Here is a 22,115-nt window from a genome sequence, read left to right as displayed (position 1 = left end):
AGCCTCCAATGGGGTCTTCAGGTCCCGTTGATGTCCACAGCATTTTGCATATCTCACCCATCCCATCAACGGGGAAACTGCCGGGGTGGGGGAGAGGGGAGGGGTTAATGGGGGTGGCCTTGGGGCGGGACTGGAAAATCCCGCTCAGTGTGTACAAGGACAAGATGTGGTGAAAAAGAAACAGAAAATGTTGGAAATACTCAGTCAGTCAGACAGCATCTATGGAGATGGAGACAGGGTTAATGTTTCAGGATGATGACCATTCAGATTACTGGGTAAGGCCACTGACCTGAAACATTAACCTGGTTGCCCTCTCCACAGATACTGCCTGACCTGCTGAATATTTCAAGCATGTGTTTTTATTTCAGGTTTCTTACATCCACAGTATTTTGCTTTTGAACAAGTTGGTGTGCAGTGGTTTATGCTGAACTATCCAATTAGTGTAACCTAATATTCTATTAACTCTGCCTGCAATGTTTTGGCATTTGTCATGAACATGCAGTGAATAATTAAGCAACACCCTTTTCTCTCTCAACAGATTGCAATTCTCCTCCATATGGAGTGTATTTAACATTGCTTGCATCCACAAAAGCATAACACTGCGCTTATCTAGGTTAAATACCATTTGGCAGACTTTCACCCATTCCCTCAATGCATTAAAACCTGCCTGTAGAGACTGAGTACCCACCACCATCCTAACACACACCCATATTTTCATATCATCTGTGAATTCACAAACCATTCCTCTGACATCAGTGTCTAGGTTATTCATGAAAGCACGAAAAAGCTTTGAGCCAAACACTGATTTGTATGAACAGTATGAGACATTTATAGGGAGTTATTCCCCGTGTCCTGGGCAATATCTATCCGTCATTAAACATCACAAACAGATTAGCTAGTCTTTATCACACTGCTTTTATGGGAGTTTTCTGTGTGCAAATTGGTTGCTGTGTTTCCTACATTTCAATCAGGGCCTAAATTTAATGAGGATTGGAAACTGATTACCAGCTCTTTCTCTATTTCCTCCCTGGCTTCTTTTAATAACCTGGAGTACATCCGTTCCTGATGATTTATCGTCAAGGAAGATAATGCCATTAATACCTTCTCTCTCCCCACGTTTACCACAGCCAAGTTTCATACTCCCCGTGGCACGGTGTTTAGCACTGCTGCCTCTCAGCACCAGGGACCCGGGTTCAATTCCGACATTGGATCACTGTGTGGAATTTACACATTCTGCCCATGTCTGCGTGGGTTTCCTCCGGGTGCTCTGGTTTCCTCCCATAGTCCAAAGATGCGCAAGTTAGGTTAATTGGCTATCTTAAATTGACCCCAGTATCAGGGAGTAAATATGTGGTGTTACGGGGATAGGGCCTGGGTGGGATTGTGGTCAGTGGAGACTCGATGGGGCGAATGGCTTCCTTCTGCACAGTAGGAATTCGATGAACTGCAATATCGACATCGTCACCCTCTTTTGTGAAGGCATTTCCACATCTTCCACCTCCAAACTTACGTTACCTTTCTGGTCTATTATGGGCCCTACTCTTTCCTTACTTAGCTTCTTCCCCCTCTTTACCAAACTCCAAGCTTTATACTCGATGTCCAAACTACACATTGTCTACTTGTGGTAACTAGTGTTACCTGACTACCTTTTAAAAGCAAAAAGGAGGTCATGTGATCAAACCTGTCGCTGCAATAAACTGAAGTGGGAGTGTTGCTTGCTCGCTGGGAATTCCCAGAAATCTGGAAATCATTCACAGACATCAGCAATTCTTGGGTTCTCTATAAAAAATCTGAAACATGAAATCGAAGAATATTTGGAGCATAAACAAAGAAACCCCACAAACATAGGAACAAATGCCCAGCAGAAAAAGGACACTCACTCTATACTCTAAGGTAGACTACATCACTACATCACCAAGTTCATAATACTGTGGTTCCTAGTTGCATCTTGTGGGGAGTTTGTATCATGGTGACAGTCTGTTAGCAATAATCGATACTGTCATTATCCATTTTAAAACATTTCCCAATCACAGAAGGGGCCATTTGGTCCATCGTGCCTTTGATAGCTCTTTGTAAAGTTGATTTATTAGTGTCACAAATAGGCTTACATTAAAACTCCGGTGCCTGTTTGGGTACACTGAGGGAGAATTTAGCATGGCCAATGCACCCTAACCAGCACGTCTTTCGGACTGTGGGAGGAAACCGGAGCACCCGGAGGAAACCCACGCAGATACGGGGAGAATGTGCAGACTCCGCACAGTAACCCAAACTGGGAATCGAACCCGGGTCCCTGGCGCCGTGAGGCAGCAGTGCCAACCACTGTGCCGGAGACATTCAATCAGTTCCATTCCCCAGCACTTTCCCCATAACCCTGCAATGTTTTCCCCTTCAAAGATTTTCGCTCTTCCCTTTTGAAAATGACTATTGGATCTACTTTTACCTTCCTTTCAGGCAGTGCATTCCAGATCATAACAACAGCTGGTAAAGAAAAAATGTCCTCATCCCACCTCTGGTTATCAATGAAGATTCATCATTACATCAAGAACCTCACTCAGACAGGATCAAAACAATTTTTTTGTAGATCTGTGGTAGTTTTGACAGCTAGTAAGTGAATTCTGTTGAATGAAAGGGAGGGTAGAGAAACTATCCCACAGGGTTCTGGATTGAGGTCATGTTGTACATGTATGGCATAATTGGTCCCACACAGCTACTAAAATTCCTACTATACAAGTTGCAGCAGAATCTAAATTGTACACTACCCTAATGCCTAGCACTTCAATGAAAGCTTCACTAAATTGTACTTTAAGAGGACCACATTTCCCAGGAAACTAAGTGACAACATATTTAGGGATTTGTCAGGACTCGGGTCTACTTTTGACTCATGTGCAATCTTAAAGATAAAATAACTTTGGTAGAAAAAGATATTATTCAAATCAGGACATCTACCTTGTCGGCACATTGATGGCATCATCTGGTGCGCTGTAGACAGGAATTGGCTTCACTGGTAGCAGAAGCAAAACTCAGCTACCGATTTCTTTAACATAATGAACAAAAAGCCTTTGTGCTCATCCATGTGGCTGTGATAGAGATGTGAAAAGCATAGATAAATGCCCCTAGTTTGCCCCTATGTAGATAGCAACCCTGCAAAGTGCAGACACTCCCTCTCCTACCAGCTCCAATGCATACTTGTCTAAGTTGGGACGGATCCGGATGCAGAAATGTGTGTACACCGATGCAGTAAATCAAACATTTCAAAGAGTAACAAATATTTCAGGATTTATTTTGACATGGAAAAGCAAGTTACAACAGCAAAGTGACAGCAATTATATGAGGAGACCTCTTTTGTACATTTTCTCAGCTTTTTCAACACTTAGCATACTCCCAAGTCAGTGGTTAGTTGTACAGTTTAAGGAGTTACCTACGGGGAGATAAATCAATCTGATAACAAAACATCTCAAGCATTTCCGGGCATAACACAAATATGTCATTTATAAAGTATTTATTTTGTAAATTGTAGCATTGATCAAGTGAATTATCCTTGGGTTACATGAATTTATTTGGACCTTTTTTCTTGAACAACTCACAAGAGGAATTGTAAGAGCATTTATTTTTTTTTAAAAAGAAAGCAACATCCTTACTTCCCGTGAGAGAACAGAGAACAAAAATGGGAAGCTTGTAGCAAAACCTTTCTAAACTTTTAAAGGCTCTTTGATACTTTAGTTACTCATTAGCAAATTCTAATTAATTTAATTAATAGCTTGACAACTCACAACATCAATTAACAATTTACAATCCCCAAAAATGGCAAGCTGCTATAGATTGTACAAGCGCTGTGTAAACAACCAATAGGAGATGGCCAACCTTGGATTTAATATTAAAAACTCGGCCTAAATGAAAGGGACTGACCACTTTTCCAAGCAAAGCATTGATTGCATTTATCATCAATCTCCATGATAAATGGTCAGCAGTACAATGGGATCTGATTAAACTGCATAGTATTCAAATAGATCCAATTTGAGTTGGATATTTTAAACAGCATATATATATATATGTATGTATATATATACATTTACAATTTAGAACTACATCATCATTTCAAACATATAGCGATGTTATAATAATGTATACTGATATTTTTCTTCACTTCTTCCCCTATTCCAATGGTGTTATCTCTATGCGGGGTCGAGGGGGGAGGTATTGATCTAATGGAGACAGTATCTCTCCAGTACTTTACCCAACTGTCTACTATTCACATCCAGAACATTGACAGTCAGTTTAACCATGGAGGGGAGGGGCTTCACAGGCAAGCTCAAGCCTGTCCTCATCATGCACACTTCCAGCAGGGATTGCTGGGTAGTAATTGGGAGTGGGAACAAAGTTTACTTTTACCCTACCCTTGCAGGGGGGTGGGGGGGGGTTCTCTACCCTAACCTTTGCTGGGGGGGGGGGGATGTGATGCTGAGGCCAACTACAGTGTGCCTACCGTCAACACAGGCTCAGATCCACAAACTCAGCACGAGCAGTTCTGGGACTAAAATCTGATCCCTGCACCTTAACCAGCTGAGCCACTGTGGTGGGACCCTTAACCTGTTGACAAGTCAGGTCGTTATCTGCAGACCAATATCCTGTGTATTGCACCTGTTCAAACATTGCAAATGAAACTGGCCTTTTCATCAAACTTAAAAACGAGTATACCCGTCAGAGGAGTTAAAAACCTGAAGTCATTATTTTTCTCACACTTTTAACCTATTTCAACTTGAAATTCATTTAGTATTTGGGTGTGGAAGGGAATTAAAAATGAGTCTTATTGACCTTTATACAGCTTGAGTTATCTGCGCACTCTGAGGGTTGGTACCTAATGCTATAGAACACCATTCATATCTATCAGATGATTGATGGGTTTTGTCCATTTGACAGATTTGAAGCTACTTGGAGCTGGAAAGCTAACACCCTTAAACTGCTTATGTCCTATTTTGTGTAATATAATTCTACTTTGTTTTTTCAGTTTTGAAAAGACCTTTCACTCCCCACAGATTTAGCTACTTATTTTGGTCAACATTTTGTTGATGGCCTGCTTGACGTGGGTCGTTGAACTTCTCCGTCTTGTCTTGCCTTGGATCATCTTGCGCCGCCTCACCTCTCTGCACAGTTCATAGAACGCCTCGTTTATGTTGCCTTCTCCGGTGCACGCTGAACACTCGTAAAAAGCACAGGCCATTTCGGTCGCCACTTTCTCCCCTTCCTCTGTGGTGACCTGCCTGGAGTGGTCGAGATCAGCCTTGTTACCCACGAGAATCAGGGTGACGTTCTTTGGTTTTTTGATTTCGTCCAGGAAGCTCTTCAATGAAATCACTTCCTCAAAGCTAATCCTGTCAGTGATGTCATAAACTAGGACAAACCCCTCTGCCCAACGCATGTGACTTTCCCTCTGGACGGCATCTTCCTGAAAAAACAATGTCACATTTCAGAATAAAAGCAAAATACCGCGGATGCTGCAATCTGAAACAAAAACAGAAAATGCTGGAAAATCTCAGCCATTAGGGCTCTATTCCCTCTCCACAGAGGCTGTCAGACCCGCTGAGATTTTCCAACATTTCTGGTTTTATTACATTTGAGGACATCGACAAGATTACTAATGTACATACAGAAAGACAAACAGTGAACAATCATGTCCTAAACTACATAAAATGCATTTTGTCAGTTTACTCTTCCAAGAATGGATGGTTATTCTGTGTGAGTAGCTAAAACAGAGCAAGAGTTTAAGTCTAAAGTTAATTATTAGTGTCACAAGTAGGCTTACATTAACACTGCAATGAAGTTATTGTGAAAATCCCCTAGTCGCCACACTCCGGCGCCTGTTTGGGTACACTGAGGGAGAATTTAGCATGGTCAATGCACCTAACCAGCACATCTTTCGGACTGTGGGAGGAAACCGGAGCACCCGGAGTAAACCCACGCAGACACGGGGAGAACTTGCACAGACAGTGACCCAAGCTGGGAATCGAACCCGGGTCCCTAGTGCTGTGAAGCAGCAGTGCCACACTCCGGCGCCTGTTCGGGTACATTGAGGGAGAATTTAGCATGGCCGATGCACCAAACCAGCTCGTCTTTTGGACTGTGGGAGGAAACCAGAGCACCTGGAATAAACCCACGTATACACGGGAAGAATGTGCAAACTCTGCACAGTCACCCAAGGCCAGAATTGAACCTGGGTCCCTGGCGCTGTGAGGCAGTAGTGCTGACCACTGTGCCACCATGCCTCCCAAGACTTTAGTCAGCCAGTCAGACCCCATGTGTGATTTTGCCCCACCCTTAGTAAATCACTTCAACAAAATATCTGTCGCTGCAATGTGTAAAATGGTCAGGATCTACGTTGACCCAAAGCCTTTCTTCAAAAGCACAGGGAAGAACTGCCACTACAGATGTTATCAATAGAAACCTGACTAAGAGGTTAAGTGGTGGAACGGTAGCACAGTGGTTAGCACTGCTGCTTCACAGCTCCAGGGACTGGGGTTCGATTCCTGGCTCGGGTCACTGTCTGTGCGGAGTTTGCACATTCTCCCCGTGTCTGCGTGGGTTTCCTCCGGGTGCTCCGGTTTCCTCCCACAGTCCAAAGATGTGCGGGTTAGGTTGATTGGCTAAGCTAAATTGCCCCTTAGTGTCCCGGGATGTGTAGATTAGAGGGATTAGCTGGTAAATATGTAGGGATATGGGGATAGGGCCTGGGTGGGATTGTTGTCGGTGCTGACTCAATGGGCCGAATGGCCTCTTTCTGCACTGTAGGGATTCTATGGTTCTATGGTTCTATGGTTCTACAACAAATGCCATTAACCCAAGCTCTGGAGCATTTATTGGTAATAACAGAACATACTCTGCTAGCCAATTTATTACAGACTGTTCTTTCAATTTACCGCCAAGCCTTATTTCCATATGTACATATAGAATAGCTAAAATTTCCATCAAGTCCAAAGGTTGTGAATGATAAAACCTATAAACCACATCCACTTACATATAGAGCAACAATCTCCTGACTAACATTCTCCACTACCATCACCAAATGGAATGAGACCACCTTGGAAAACGATCCTTAATGGGTCCAAGAGCTACTCTATCACTATGCCAAATCTAACGTGCAACTAGGGCCAGAGGGGATGCCAGGAGGGCCATCTGGCCTGGGCTACAAGCTCAAGGGAGCCTCAAATTTAGACACTTGTTAATTTTTTGGCATTTGATAAAGCACAACTTGTTTTTATGCACATAAGGACATAATGTAGGAAAAGAAAGCAAGTTTTGCTGTTCCATATTGTACATCAGGCAATGTCTACACAGCCAATCCTACTTGCGTGTGAAGGAGAGGGCAGGTACGTGCATACGTTAAGGCAGCAGTGCTAACACACGGCGGGCAGCTGTCGTACTATTTGTTCGCAGTAACTCTTTACAATGGATGGTTTTTCAACATATAGTCCTCAGAATGAAAGCACCCTTCCTGGATTGCAAGGCAAAGGAATTGCTCAAATAAATACTCAAACTTGGACTCTCTGGGATGCTTCATAATATCACAATTGCATTGGGTATTTTTGTCAGTTTGACTGCGTCAATGACTTCAGGTGAAGGCACTTTTGACGTGTTGAAGCAGGAAAAGAATGACCATAGTTAAGCTAAGGGGCAAGAGTGTTTGAATGGTCTTGCTGTGCTTAACATCAACAGTGACATTGCACGAAAGCTAGATTTTTCCTCAATAATTAGTGCATTTGCACAGAAAAAGGATAGAAGAGAATTTGTGAAATAAAAATAAATATTCAAATTGTATCTCACTTTTGTTTGGTGCCCTATGTTGTTTTCATGTATCTTCATTTTTTAAAATTATGGCTAGGAGCCTCAAAGGCTGGAGGTAGCTAGCCTCCTATTTGATCATAGCTAACCAATACCTCAGTTCCTTTCTCCCATATCCATTCACACTTAGCAAAAAGTGACCAATCGCAGTCTTGGAAATGGACAACTTATTTTTATGTAGTGTCTTTAACATAATAAAATATCCCATAGTGCTTCAGAGGGGCTTTATAAAACAAAATAAAACTAGGTATTCCCCTTGGTTGAGTGGTCAATTACAAGTGGGCACAGTTTTAGGGCAAGGGACAGGAGATTCAGAGGGGATCTGAGAAAACATTTTTTCACTCAATGTCGAGGATCTTGAATGTACTGCCTGGGAAGGTAGTGGAGGCCGGAAACCTTACAACGTTTAAAAACATTTGGATGAGCACTTGAAATATCATATTATTGAAGGATATGGGACATGTGCAGGAAAATGGGATTAGCATGCCAATAGTGGTAGGTATTGTTGGTACAGACTCGATGGGCCCAGGGTACTTTTCTGCACTGTATGACTCTATATTAGTTTGGGTGACCAAAAGTATGGTCAAAGGGGGAGGTTTCCCTGCTGCCATCAGACTTTTGAATGGACTTACTTCGCATTAAGGTAATCTTTCTCTACACCCTAGCTATGACTGTAACACTACATTCTGTACCCTCTCCTTTCCTTCTCTATAACAGTATGCTTTGTCTGTATAGCGTGCTAGAAACAATAATTTTCACTGTATACCAATACATGTGACAATAATAAGTCAAATCAAATCAAGTCCTATGGAGTGTCTTAAAGGGGGAAATGTGAGATGGAATCATAGAATCTCTACAGTACAGAAGGAGGCCACTCGGCCCATCGAGCCTGCACCAACAACAATCCCACCCTATCCCCGTAACCCCACATATTTACCCTGCTAATCCCCCTGACACTAGGGTCAATTTAGCATGGCCAATCAACCTAACCTGCACATCTTTGGACTGTGGGAAGAAACTGGAGCACCCAGAGGAAACCCACACAGACACAGGGAGAACATGCAGACTACATGCAGTCCAAAGATGTGCGGGTTAGGTTGATTGACCAGGTTAAAAATTGCCCCTTAGAGTCCTGGGATGCGTAGGTTAGAGGGATTAGCGGGTAAATATGTGGGGGTAGGGCCTGGGTGGGATTGTGGTCGGTGCAGACTCGATGGGCCGAATGGCCTCCTTCTGCACTGTAGGGATTCTATGATTCTATGATTCTATGATACACACAGACAGTGATCGAAGCCGGGAATCGAACCCGGGTCCCAGGCACCATAAGGCAACAGCGCTAATCACTGTGCCACCGTGTCGCCCTACAGAGGTGTAGAGGGGGAATTTTAGAGCTCAGTGTTGAAGCAAATGATTAAAAATAGGGATGCTCAAGATGCAAGAACTCAATGAGCAGAGAGAACTCAGAAGCATGTGCAGCTCGAGGAGTTCACTGAGATAGAGAGGGGGCAAGGCCATGGAGGGATTTGATAATAAGGATCAGAATGAGGCGGCATGGTGGCATAGTGGTTAGCACTGCTGCCTCACAGCGCCAGAGACCCGGGTTCAATTCCCGATTTGGGTGGCTGCCTGTATGGAGTTTGTATGTTCTCCCCGCATCTGCGTGGGTTTCCTCCGGGTGCTCTGGTTTCCTCCCAAAGTCTAAAGATGTGCGGGTTAGGTGGATTTGCCATGCATAATTGCCCCTTAGTGTCAGGGGGACTAGCTAGGGTAAATGCATGGGGTTATGGGGGGTAGGCCCTGGGTGGGAGACTCGATGGGCTGAATGGCCTCCTTCTGCACCGTAGGGATTCTATGGAATGTTAAAATGTGGGCATTGCTGGATCTGGAGCCAGTGAGCAATGACGGTGGGTCACTGATGCTTGCTGTAGGTCAGGACAAGGACAGCAGCAGTTTGGATGAACTCGAGTCTTCAGGAGCACAGTAAGTGGGAGGTCAGTCCGGAGAGCACGAGAATAGTCAAGTCCAGAGGTAACAAAGGCGTGAATGAAGATTTCTGCAGCTGATAAGTGAGGCAAGGGTGAAGCCAGGTGGCGTTACAGAAATGGAAATTGGCAGTCTCATGATGGCACGGATGTGTGGCCAGAAGTTATCTCAGGGTCAGATATACCAAGGTTCTGACAATCTGGCCCAGCATTCTCGGTTGTTTGACACAGTGAGTTCCAGGTTTCCACTCAACTTTACTCTCGGACTTCAGTCCCAAAATGAACCAGCTCCAATTTACGGATTATCTGCCTTTTTTCTAGATTCTACCGTGTCCTCAAGGAGAGCTGGGGATTAGACTAGCCCAAACCCTGCACATAATTCGGGGATGTGGGAGGGAGGCAGCTGTTTCCAACCCTCCTGACCACTTCTTTGAAGGAAAATTTACAGTATAGTGATGACAGAAAAACAACTGACTAGTTCATCTGAGAACCCCTAGTATCTTACTGCTTTTCAGACCAAACCTGCTGAACAAAGAGATATGACTCTTAACAACGATTTGGAGAGTGGATTTCCCACTCAAAACAGGCAATTTTGCTGGATTAGTTACAAAGCAATAAGAACAGGAGAATTCTTCCCAGGGTCCTGGCCAATAGTTGACATTCAACAACATGGATGAATAGATTATCTGGACATTATCTCATGACTGTGTGGGATACTGAGCAAACTGGTCGTCTTGTTCACAACAGTGATAAATAAGGTTCCCAAACTATTAAATCTTGCAGTTGAATGTAACATCTGGACTTTGTCCCTGTTCATTATAATTTTATCTTATTCTGGGCTGGTAGTTATGGTTATGACCAGGATGGTCTAGTAACTGAGCACTACAGCGAGCAATGTACTGAAGATTGGCAAGGACTCATCCATGTCTTTAATGAATAATATTCCTCAGCGTGTTCTTTCTAGTTCAGAAATATGCTTTGCAGGTTGTACAATAGAAAGTACAATTAGTGGAAGCAAAGGCCTAGTGGTATTATCATTAGACTATTAATCCAGAAACTCAACTAATGTTCTGGGGACCCGGTTCGAATCCCACCATGGCAGGTGGTGGAATTTGAATTCAATAAAAAAAAATCTGGAATTAAGAATCTACTGATGACCATGAAATCATTGTCGACTGACGGAAAAACCTATCTGGTTTGGTCATGTCCTTTAGGGAAGGAAATCTGCCATCCTTACCTGGTATGGCCTACATGTGACTCCAGAGCCACAGCGATGTGGTTGACTCAACTGGGATGGGCAACTAGGGATGGGCAATCAATCCTGGCCAACCAGCGACACCCATGTCCCATGAATAAATAAAAAAATACTAGGGCAGTATTAGAAATATCTTTATTCCTTTTCTATTTATAGACTTACAATAGTTGATCCTATGGTATCCTTTGACCTTATTGTGTTATATATGAGTGGTGCCACTGCTGGGAGGTGGGTGCGTGACCTCAGTCTCAGTAGACAGGAGGATGCCTCGTGTTCTCTCTCTTTATATTACATTTCATTCCTTTTTTGAAGAGAAAGACTCATTGGTATAGTTTGGAAAGTATGTTGGCCAAGTCCGACAAGGCCTTACATTCGGTGAGGAAAAACCCTCGAGTTTATTTATTAGTGTCACATGTAGGCTTATATTCACACTGCAATGAAGTTACTGCGAAAATCCCCTAGTCGCCACACTCCAGCGCCTGTTCATGTACACTGAGTGAGAATTTAACATGGCCCCCAATGCACCTAACCAGCATGTCTATCGGACCATGGGAGGAAACCAGAGTACCTGAAAGAAGCCCAGCAGACACGGGGAGAAGATGCAGACTCCGCATAGACAGTGACCCGAGCCAGGAATCGAACCCGGGTCCTGGAGCTGTGAGGCAGCAGTGCTAACCGCTGTGCCACCCATAGAGTTAATGGCTTAGGATTGCCTGATTTGTGCTATGGAATGGTTCTTGTGTGTTCTTTTTATTTTGGATTTAAAGAACCATTAGTTGGTAACTGGTGCTTCTAAGAGTACAGAGAAGTCTAATTTATATCTGGTGAAATGATTGTGCTGTCGTGTACCAGTTTGTCAGGGTGTGTTGCTTTGTTTGTACAAATAAATGGAAGGACACAAATAAAAACACTTCTTTAAAAAAAAACAACTTAATCGATGGCAAAGCATTTTTGCATGTCTTAAAGACTGTGAAAGGCACTATATAAATGCAAGCCTTTCTTTCCTCTTTCAAAGGGCAACCACAACTCACAGAATAAAACTGGAAAAGGAACAGAGGGGAAAAAAACCTCACCCTTGAAAGAGTATTTATCGCTATTAAAACACAGCAAAAAAAACTGCAGCATCCATCTCTGGTGTCCAAATACATGTGACCGTGGGAGTTTAGAAAATCTCCTCGGTGATCGGGGAAATCTATTATCCAGGTCACGCTAGGGGTGGGATCCAGAATAAAATAACAAAGGGGTAATAAAGATCGGAGGAGTTCCTGTGGTGTGTCATGGCATTCCTTATCGGAGAAGAATGTTCCTTATCCCATCTAGCTCACTGTTTATGCTTTTATAACAATCATTAAAATGATATTTATGATGTAGTAAGGACAGAATTTGAGTATTTTCCAAGCTGGAAGTCTCTCAGTGCACCAAGGTCTGTGTAATATGCAATTATTCTTTTTCGACCAAAAACACAAATTATAGCAAGACTGAGGTATTTTGTTCCATTTATCAGTGCACTGCTCTGCAGTGCGTGTCGTTTTATACAGTCTTAAGATGGCACAGGCTTAATCAATTTTGAAAGTTGCAAAAGAAATTCAATAAGTAACAGCTTCATTTTATATTTTTGAGTTAATCAATTTGCACAATATTACTGAGATTACTATTGCATACAGCCATGGTTCTAAATGTGGATGCTTTGACTTGTAATCTAATATTTCTCCTGCAGCTGGTGGTGAGATTAATTAAACGCTGCGTGGTTGTCTCATTACAATGCCGTTGCAGTAGTACATGCTGCTGAAAGTGGTCCAAACACATCCTGCATGCCAAGTGAACGAGGCCAACATCGCTTCAGGTCTCTGCATGACTCTATGCTTGCTTACCCCTGAGAAAGCCACCCACACCCCCCGCCCAGGGATTTGAACACAAGATCCAGACTGACTCCTCAGAGCAGCACTGAGGCTGTGCAGAATTGCCAGCGGCCGGATGCAAAAGATCCTCAGTCACTGTTCAAATAGGGAGCTCGTTCAACATTCCTCCCTTAAACAACACTGTTAGAAAGCTTTGCTGTGCGTCAAATGGCCTCTGTGTTTGCTGAGATGCCAACTGATATTGGGTGAGGAGAGAGGGCGAGAGAGGATTTTGGCTATGATAGTCCTACAATCAAATACTCTACTGAGCTGCAGGGTAATAGGATGCCCTTAGTGGTGAGGTCAAAAATTGACTCTAATGGATGGGTGTTGGTAAACAGCATGCCTACTAAGTTTTAAGTTTAAGTTTTATTTATTCGTACTACAAATAGGCTTACATTAACACTGCAACGGAGTAGCCACCACTCCGGCATCTGTTCAGGTACACTGAGGGAGAATTTAGCATGGCCAATGCACCTAACCAGCACGGCTTTTAGACTGTGGGAGGAAACTGGAGCACTCAGAGGAAACACATGCAGACACGGGGAGAACGTGCAGACTCTGCACAGACAGTGACCTGAGCCAGGAATCAAACCCAGATGCTGCTAACCACTGTGCCACCGTGCCGCCCACACTTTAGAATATAAGCTGGTAGGAGGGCAAGTTTCCATACTGCCAGTGTGTACTTGTTCAAATGTACTCGCTTGAGTTTGGGAGTGAAAATTGGATCCTTGGGCAAGTTACCAGGGCTAGCTGATCACCAGAGATCTTTCACCCAGTGGGAGTCAGCATCTTCGCAAGTGTGAAAGAGGAAAAATCCTTCCATGTCAATGGAAAGATATGATTGCACTAGAGGGAGTGCAGAGGATATTCACCAGGATCTTGCTTGGGCTGGATTCCAGCTATGAAGAGAGGTTGATTAGGCTGGGGTTGTTTTCCTTAGAGCAGAGAAGTCTGAAGGGTGACTGGTGAAGGTGTACAAAACATGAGGGACACAGACAGGGTAGATGGGAATAAACATTTTCCCTTAGCAGAGGGATCAATAACAAGGGGCAATAGATTTAAGGTAAAGGGCAGGAGATTAGAGGCGATTTGAGGAAAAACTTTTTTCACTCAGAGGGTGGTTGGAATCTGGAACTCACTGCCTGAAAGGGTGGTAGAGGCGGGAACCCGCAACGTTTAAGAAGTGTTTAGAGCATTTGAAATGCCACAGCGTACAAGGCTATAGACCAAGTGCTGGAAAATGGGATTAGAATAGATTGGTGGTTGATGGCCATGACAGATACGATGGGCTGAAGGGCCTCTTTCTGTGCTGCAAAACTCTATCACTTAATTGAAAAGAAAGTAAATGTTACATCCAAACCCAAACAAGAATGTCCAACAATATCTTTGGTGTGAAATTCCATTGTGACAGACTGTTAAATATTTCTCAGGTGCGAATGCAAGTTTTCAACTGGTTGAAGATCATAGCATCCCTACAGTGCAGAAGGAGGCCATTCAGCCCATCGAGTCTGCACTGACTACAATCCCACCCAGGCCCTATTCCCGTAACCCCTCATATTTACCCTGATAATCCCCCTTTTCACTAGCGTTAATTTAGCATGGCCAATCAACCTAACCTTCACATCTTTGGACTGTGGGAGGAAATCGGAGCACCCGGAGGAAACCCACGCAGACATGGGGAGAATGTGCAAACTGCACACTATCAGTGACCCGAGGCCGGAATTGAACCAGGGCCCCTGGTGCTGTGAAGCAGCAGTGCTAACCACTGTGCCGCTTGGATTCCAGATTCAAATGAAGTGGCACACACAAAAATTTAAAACCTACGACAACGGTTGTTTTTATATTCAGCAAACCACTTAAGAATTGGTGGCAGTAATGTAACAGCATTTGTGAGAGAATATTTAAATGAATGTCTTGTTCTGCTCTGCACTCCTCAGCTTTTGGTTGTGTGTGCTCCAGTTTCTGGCTGTCCACCCACACAAAATGACACTCCTTCAAGGACACGTTTAATGTTAAGCAGGATAATTTCCAGACTCTTAACTGAAAGAACCATCACCGCATGATTTAAAATGGCCTTGAAGTTATTGAGTGCACAAATCTGACTGGCTTTGTGCGTCAGGATTACAGCATATTGCAGTGAATAAATAATGTGTGCTTGGTAAGGACTGATAACGTTCCCATTCATTCTAGAAAACGCATCGCGCTTCACGCAGAACAATAATGAATATTGGCGATTCGTTTAATGTGAGAAAAAGATTAGATAATTAAACAAGAGAGTGTGTGTAATCCCCATTAACAGAATGTTCTCATTAATACTGAATAAATACCATCTCCTGAGGGTCACTGTACTTCCAAAAAGGGATCTTTCTCTTGAGGAACATACAAAATCAACAGTAACAGGAATCGCATAGCCCACTGACTTCCAATTCCATAATATTGACCATCATCATCATTCCCCCTACCCCGCCATTACCTCAGCTCATCTCATCCTTGCTTTTGTTACAATCTTCAAATTCCAGACTTGAGCTAATCCAAACCTTTGGTGCCCACACCTCACACCAAGTCCTGTTCACCTCTCCCCATTGTCTCTGCACTCACTGAACTGCTTTGTCTCCTGCTCCATCATAGAATCCCTACAGTGCAGAAAGAGGCCATTTGGCCCATCGAGTCTGCACCGACCACAATTCCACCCAGGCCCTACCCCCATATCCCTACATATTTACCCACTAATCCCTCCAACCTACGCATCTCAGGACACTAAGGGACAATTTTAGCATGGCCAATCAACCTAACCCGCACATTTTTGGACTGTGGGAGGAAACCGGAGCATCTGGAGGAAACCCACGCAGACACGAGGAGAGTGTGCAAACTCCACACAGACAGTGACCCAAGGCCGGGAATCGAACCCAGGTCCCTGGAGTTGTGAAGCAGCAGTGCTAACCACTGTGCTACCGTGCTGCTCCATTGATGGCTTAAATTTAAATTTCTTCTCCTTGTTTTTGAATCCTTTGATGGCCTCCACCTTTCCCACTCTTTAACCTCCTCCAGCCTTCTGAGAATACTACATTCCTCCAATTCTGACTTCTTAACTCATTCTCCACCTCTTTGGCTCTGCCATCGGCATCTGCAGCACGGTGGCACAGTGGTTAGCACTGCTGCCTCGCAGCGCCAGGAATGTGGGTTTGATTCCTGGCTTGAGTCACTGTCTGTGCAGAGTCTGTATGTTCTCCCTGTGTCTTTGTGGGTGTTTTCTGGGTGCTCCGGTTTCCTCCCACAGTCCAAAGGTGAACTGCCCATGCTAAATTCTTCCTCAGTGTACCCGAACAGGCACTGGAGTGTGGCGACTAGGGGATTTTCACAGTTTTCATTGCAGTGTTAATGTAAGCCGACCTGTGACTAATAAATACACTTTAGAGAGTTCAGCCTGGCAAGTCTTGAGTTCTGGGACTCCCTCCCTAAAACGTTCTGACTCTGCTTGGCTGCATACTTCCAAAACCCTATCCCATCCCTATTTATACAGACCTGTTCTGCCCTGTGTGTACCTGACTGTGTACTAGTGCACATGCATGTCTATATACTTATGTGTGCACACATAGCATCACAGAAGAATCAGAGAATCCCTACAGTGCAGAAAGAGGCCATTTGGTCCATTATACCAACTACAATCCCAGCCAGGCCCTAGCCCCATAACCCCATGTATTTACCCTGCTAATTCCCCTGACTAAAGGGGCAATTTACCAATCCACCTAATCAGCACGTCTTTAGACTGTGGGAGGAAACCAGAACACCCGGGAGGAAATCCACACAACTAGGGGAGAACGTGCAAACTCTACACAAGACAGTCACCCAAGGTCGGATTCGAACCCGGGTCCCTGACACTGAGGCAGCAGTGCTAACCACTGTGCCACCGTGTTGCATATGACCAGTTTCAATGAATAAAACCAGCAACTATCCTGTCACTCTAACCTTTCCAATATCTTTTTAAAAATTCATTCTAGTTGCTGACAACTGCCCTTAGTCACTTGGGATAAGGTAGTGGTGTAGTACTGCCTGGAGCCACTGTTGTGGTAAAGGTGGTTTTGTGATGCTGTTTGATACATTCAGTAGGCCCCACACAGAGAGTCACCCAAGGTCGGAATTGAACCCGGGTGCCTGGCGCTGTGAGGCAGCAGTGCTAACCACTGTGCCGCCGTGTGTTTCTGTGAGTATAACACGCACTGTGCATGAAAACATTTCAACTTGTGGGACTCATTTTAGAAAAGGGGATTTAGGATTAAGGAGATATGCCAATCTCAAAGAAATGTATGTATTATATCTCCTTTCTAATTGACATGTCATGGTAGTTTCATGGTTCCCATACCTTTTTCTGACGAGTTTTCAAGTGTGCATGCAGAAAATAAATTGAGAGAAAATGGTCAAGCAAGTAAATAAATGCTGTACAATGACAAGCCTGAAGATGATCTCGGGGGGAGTGATCTGTGTCACAAACTTACCTGGCCAGCTGTGTCTAAGATTTCCATAGAAACGGCTTCGTCATCAATGGTTGCTTGGTGGCGATAGGTTGACTCTGGCAATTTGTATAAAAAAGAAATCTTGAGTTAGTGCTGATGTCCACATTACATCAGTTGTGGTGTTTAACAGCAGGACATATTTTGCCTTTATTTCTCATGCAATGTAAGAAAACAAACTTTGACCGCTTACTGAGGCACCGTCCCAGTATGAAGCACTTCTGACATGGACCAATTCCCCAAAACAGACCGTTGTGACAACCTTTGCTCGTAAGGTTGTGTTCAGGCCACACGGAAAGCTTTAAAATTTAATTGTGAAAAGGAATTAAGATTCTGAAACGCCTTATTTAGCTTGACACCAAAAAGTGCTATTTATGAAAACAAAACTGCTATTTTTTTTATTGAATCGCAGGAATTAAGTGGCTACAGGATGTGTGTCTCACAAAGGGATATTTTGTCTGCTGTGCCCTCTTCAACTCTGCACAAAGCACCAGTGCGAGTTACTCAAAAAAATGTCTCAGAGACTTATAATAATTATAATCCAACTTACTCTGAGAAACTGACAGGATCAGGAGTGTGGTGAACCACTGTAACTGCATGTGTATGCCTGGACACACCCATGCTGCACTTGGCCCGAGACTCCTCCCTTTCCACCTGAGGCTTCTCCCTTTCCACCCAGAGTGAGGTATAAAGGTGATGGTTCCTCCTCCTCGCCTCAGTCTAGGCCAAGTCAGCTACAAGGGTGTGTTCCTGTTCTTTGTGAATAAAAGCCTGTTAATTTCACTCACTCACTGGAGTCCTCGTATCGTGATTGATAGTGCATCAAGGAGGAACACCAATGACTTCAATGAAGAATAAATTAGATGGGGCATAAAACCATTGCCTGATACAGGAAGTTTCCTCAATGAGCAACCTGGCTTACAATTGTGACCAAATTCTCCCTCAGTGTACCTGAACAGGCACCGGATTGTGGCGACGAGGGGATTTTCACAGTAACTTCATTGCAGGGTTAATGTAAGCCTTACTTGTGATATTAATAAATAAACTTTAAACAATATTTTTTCAATAATATTTTTCAACAATATTGAATCAGTGCTGACACACTCATTAAAAACTAAGCCTTTGCAGAATTATGCAGGGCGGCACGGTAGCACAGTGGTCAGCACTGCTGCCTTCACAGCGCCAGGGTCCCAGGTTCTACTCCCGGCTTGGGTCACTGCCTGTGCAGAGTTTGCACGTTCTCCCCATGTCTGCTTGGGTTTCCTCCGGGTGCTCCGGTTTCCTCCCACGGTCTGAAAGATGTGCTGGTTAGGTGCATTGACCCGAACAGGTGCCGGACTGTGGCGACTAGGGGAATTTCACAGTAACTTCATTGCGGTATTAATGTAAGTCTTACTTGGGACTAATAAATAAACTTTGCTTTTAACAATCTTTGATATAATCTTGCTGGTGTGGCATTCTTTCCAGTCAATTGGCTCCATTCACTCACAAAGCTGTCATCTGGGTAGTGGGCTGCACAGTTGTATTCTTTTGTCCCCAGCTCCAAGGTGCCACTTGCTCATCTTATTAAATAGAATTCTGATGTTACTAAATAGAATGCTGGTGAAATTATTGTTTCAGGAGTTGCTGATTTCTGACACCTTCACTGTTTTCAGAATCCTCCCTGCTTTTCTCACACTTCACTCCATCAGCAGAGTTCTCAGTGTAAAGAAAAGTTTATTTATTAGTCACAAGTAAGGCTTACATTAACATTGCAATGAAGTTAGATGAAATTCCCCCTAGTTGCCACAGTCCGGCGCCTGTTGGGGTCAGTGCACTGAACCAGCACATCTTTCCGAATGTGGGAGAAAACCGGAGCACCCGGAGGAAACCCACGCAGACATGGGGAGAACGTGCAGACTCCGCACAAACAGTGGCCCAAGCTGGGAATCGAACCCAGGTCCCTGGCGCTGTGAAGCAGTAGTGCTAACCACTGTGCCGCCCAGTGCTCTGTCCACATGGTGTGACTGAAGAAATCATTAGGTTTAAGCACAATAACCCCAGCTCATCTCTCTCCACAACCAGTTACAAGGACGACAGAACCTCGCTTTTCAGAAAACACTTTCCTCTTTTCGTACCATATTGATATCTTGTCCTTTCCGCCTGTTAGCTCAGCCGGCTGTAGTTTAGTTGGATTTCCATTCTCTCGGTGGGGAATTCAGCAAGTCTCTAGCTTGGAAACGCAAGAGCATGAGGCAAGGAGGTCAGTTTGTTTCTCCGGATTTCAATTGCCGGAAAAACACCCAGCGCCCGCAAGCTGCAACGACCTCCTTGCCCCCTCTTCAATCTGCATTCCCATCGAGCAAGGCTCCATGTTGAGAAGAACTGCCTCAATGACTTTACCCTTGTGACCTTATAACTAACTGATAAGCAGTAACTTTCAGATGTTCCCAATGGCTGCTTTCAATACAATATTCCACTGTTTCGGAACCTATTCTGTACATCACTGTGAAGGGTTGCCATTCCCTGAGGACAACACAACAAATGCTCTTTCAGATTATCGTTTAATTGCTGTGACCTGTGTCACGGCTAATTCCACTTCCACACAAGATTATTTTAACCATTTCCCTTTACAAGTCACAGTAAAAAAAAGTTACTGTTTTATTGGCCTCGTCACTGTATATATATAGTTGTGTTAAACGTGGAAGCAATGAGCATCTGAGGTTTGCGTTTCTTCACATTTTGATTTATTTCCATAGAATCCCTAGAGTGCAGAAGGAGGCCATTCAGCCCATCGAGTCTGCCCCAGCTCGCCGAAGCAGGATCTAAGCCCACCCTATCCCCATAACCCTACCCATTTACCATGGCTACTCCACCTAACCTACACTTCTTGGGATACTAAGGGGCAATTGAGTATGGCCAATCCACCTAGCCTGTACATTTTTGAACTGTGAGGGGAAACCGGAGCACCCGGAGGAAACCCATGCAAATACGGGGAGAATGTACAAACTCGGCTTGGTGGCACAGTAGGTTAGCACTGCTGTCTCATAGCCACAGAGACCTGGGTTCGATTCCCGGCTGGGGGTCACTGTCTATGTGGAGTTTACATGTTGTCCCCGTGTCTGCGTGGGTTTCCTCCGGGTGCTCCAGTTTCCTCCAACAGTCCAAAAATGTGCAAGTAAGGAGCAATCTAGCATGGCCAATGCACCCAAGTATCCTGGGATGCGTAGGTTAGAGGGATTAGTGGGGTAAATATGGGGTTACGAGGATAAGGCCTGGGTGGGATTGTTGTCGGTGTAGACTCGATGGGCTGAATGGCCTCCTTCTGCACTGTAGGATTTCTATGCTTCCACATTACAGTCACCCAAGTTTGGAATTGAAGCCGGGTCCCTTGCGCTGTGAGGCAGCAGTGCTAACCACTATGCCATCACACTCATCCTTTGCAAAGTTAACTTCTCCTGCCTATAATTGGTGAAATCCAACAAAATACCAATGAATGAGACTGTGGGCGGGTGAACCTGCCACATGTTTCATGGCAGTGGAAGGCGGCGGGAGTTCTTGCCCCTGCCAATGTCAACAGGGTTTCCCGTTGAACGCAGCCCTCACTGCCACCGCATGTTGGGGGCACCACCGCTGGGACCTTAAGTTCCTGCCAGCATGAAGGGGTAGAAAATCCCACCCTGTATCTCCATAAGATGTACTATCAACATCGTACAGACCAGGAAGTAAAATAACTTCTACTATACTACACTACCTCAAAAAAACTATGGAACAACTTTAACTCTCTTAAAGTTGACAAAATATAACAAGGTTCAATGCCAACTCAAAGACAAAGCCTCGATTGTATGCCTTCTAAAAATTTTGCTTTGTTAGAGTTTGTTCAGAGAAGTTACGTTTTCGTTCTTTAAACAATATTTGCAACTTACATTTGCAGTCCCTTTAATATTAAAAAAAAATACATCTTTGGGAAGGTGATGGCGAGTGGTATTGTCGCTAAAATATTAATCCTGAAACTCAGCTAATGTTCTGGGGACCCGGGTTCAAATCCCACCACAGTGGATGGTGGAATTTGAATTCAATTTTTTAAAAATCTGGAATTAAGAATCTACTGATGACCATGAAACCATTGCCGGTTGTCGGAAAAACCCATCTGGTTCACTGATGTCCTTTAGGGGAGGAAATCTGCCATCCTTACCCGGTCTGGCCTACATGTGACTCCAGAGCCACAGCAATGTGGTTGACTCTCAACTGCCCTCTGAAATGGCCTAGCCATGGGCAACTAAGGATGGGCAATAAATTCTGGCCAGTCAGCGATGCCCATGTCCCACAAATGAATTTTTAAAAATCACAATAAAGAGAGGGAAAACAGACACTGAACCCGGATAGGCAAGATTAAAATGGGGGAGGGAAGGGAGGAGTTAAAAATTTTGAGGTATTTTTAAAGGAAAAGATAGTGGAGAGGGGAGGAAATTTATTATTTATTTTATCTATTAGTGTCACAAGTAGGCTGACATTAACACAGCAATGAAGTTGGTGTGAAAATCCCTTAGTCGCCATACTCTGGCACCTGTTTGGGTACACAGAGGGAGAATTTAGCATGTACCTGACTAGCATGATTTTTGGACTCTGGGAGGAAACCCACACAGACACGGGGATA

At 44.1% G+C, this 22,115-nt stretch overlaps 1 protein-coding gene across 1 annotated transcript in view; it reads right to left on the bottom strand.

The window, feature by feature from the left end:
* Positions 1–3,259: 3,259 nt before the first annotated feature.
* rerg (RAS-like, estrogen-regulated, growth inhibitor) overlaps positions 3,260–22,115 on the bottom strand; it is a 94,791-nt gene continuing 75,935 nt past the window's right edge. The window contains exons 4-5 of the mRNA XM_078235379.1: positions 17,465–17,538; positions 3,260–5,443 (exon numbers count right to left, since the gene is read on the bottom strand). Of these exons, the coding sequence (XP_078091505.1) occupies positions 5,036–5,443; positions 17,465–17,538 (482 nt within the window). The 3' untranslated portion in view covers positions 3,260–5,035. The remainder of the gene's footprint in view (positions 5,444–17,464; positions 17,539–22,115) is intronic.

The sequence above is a fragment of the Mustelus asterias genome, chromosome 19, assembly GCF_964213995.1.
Source record: "Mustelus asterias chromosome 19, sMusAst1.hap1.1, whole genome shotgun sequence".
In the NCBI taxonomy this organism is placed as follows: domain Eukaryota; kingdom Metazoa; phylum Chordata; class Chondrichthyes; order Carcharhiniformes; family Triakidae; genus Mustelus; species Mustelus asterias.
The sequence above is the reverse complement of the archived record's forward strand: the minus strand, read 5'-3'. Positions and strand labels throughout refer to the sequence as shown.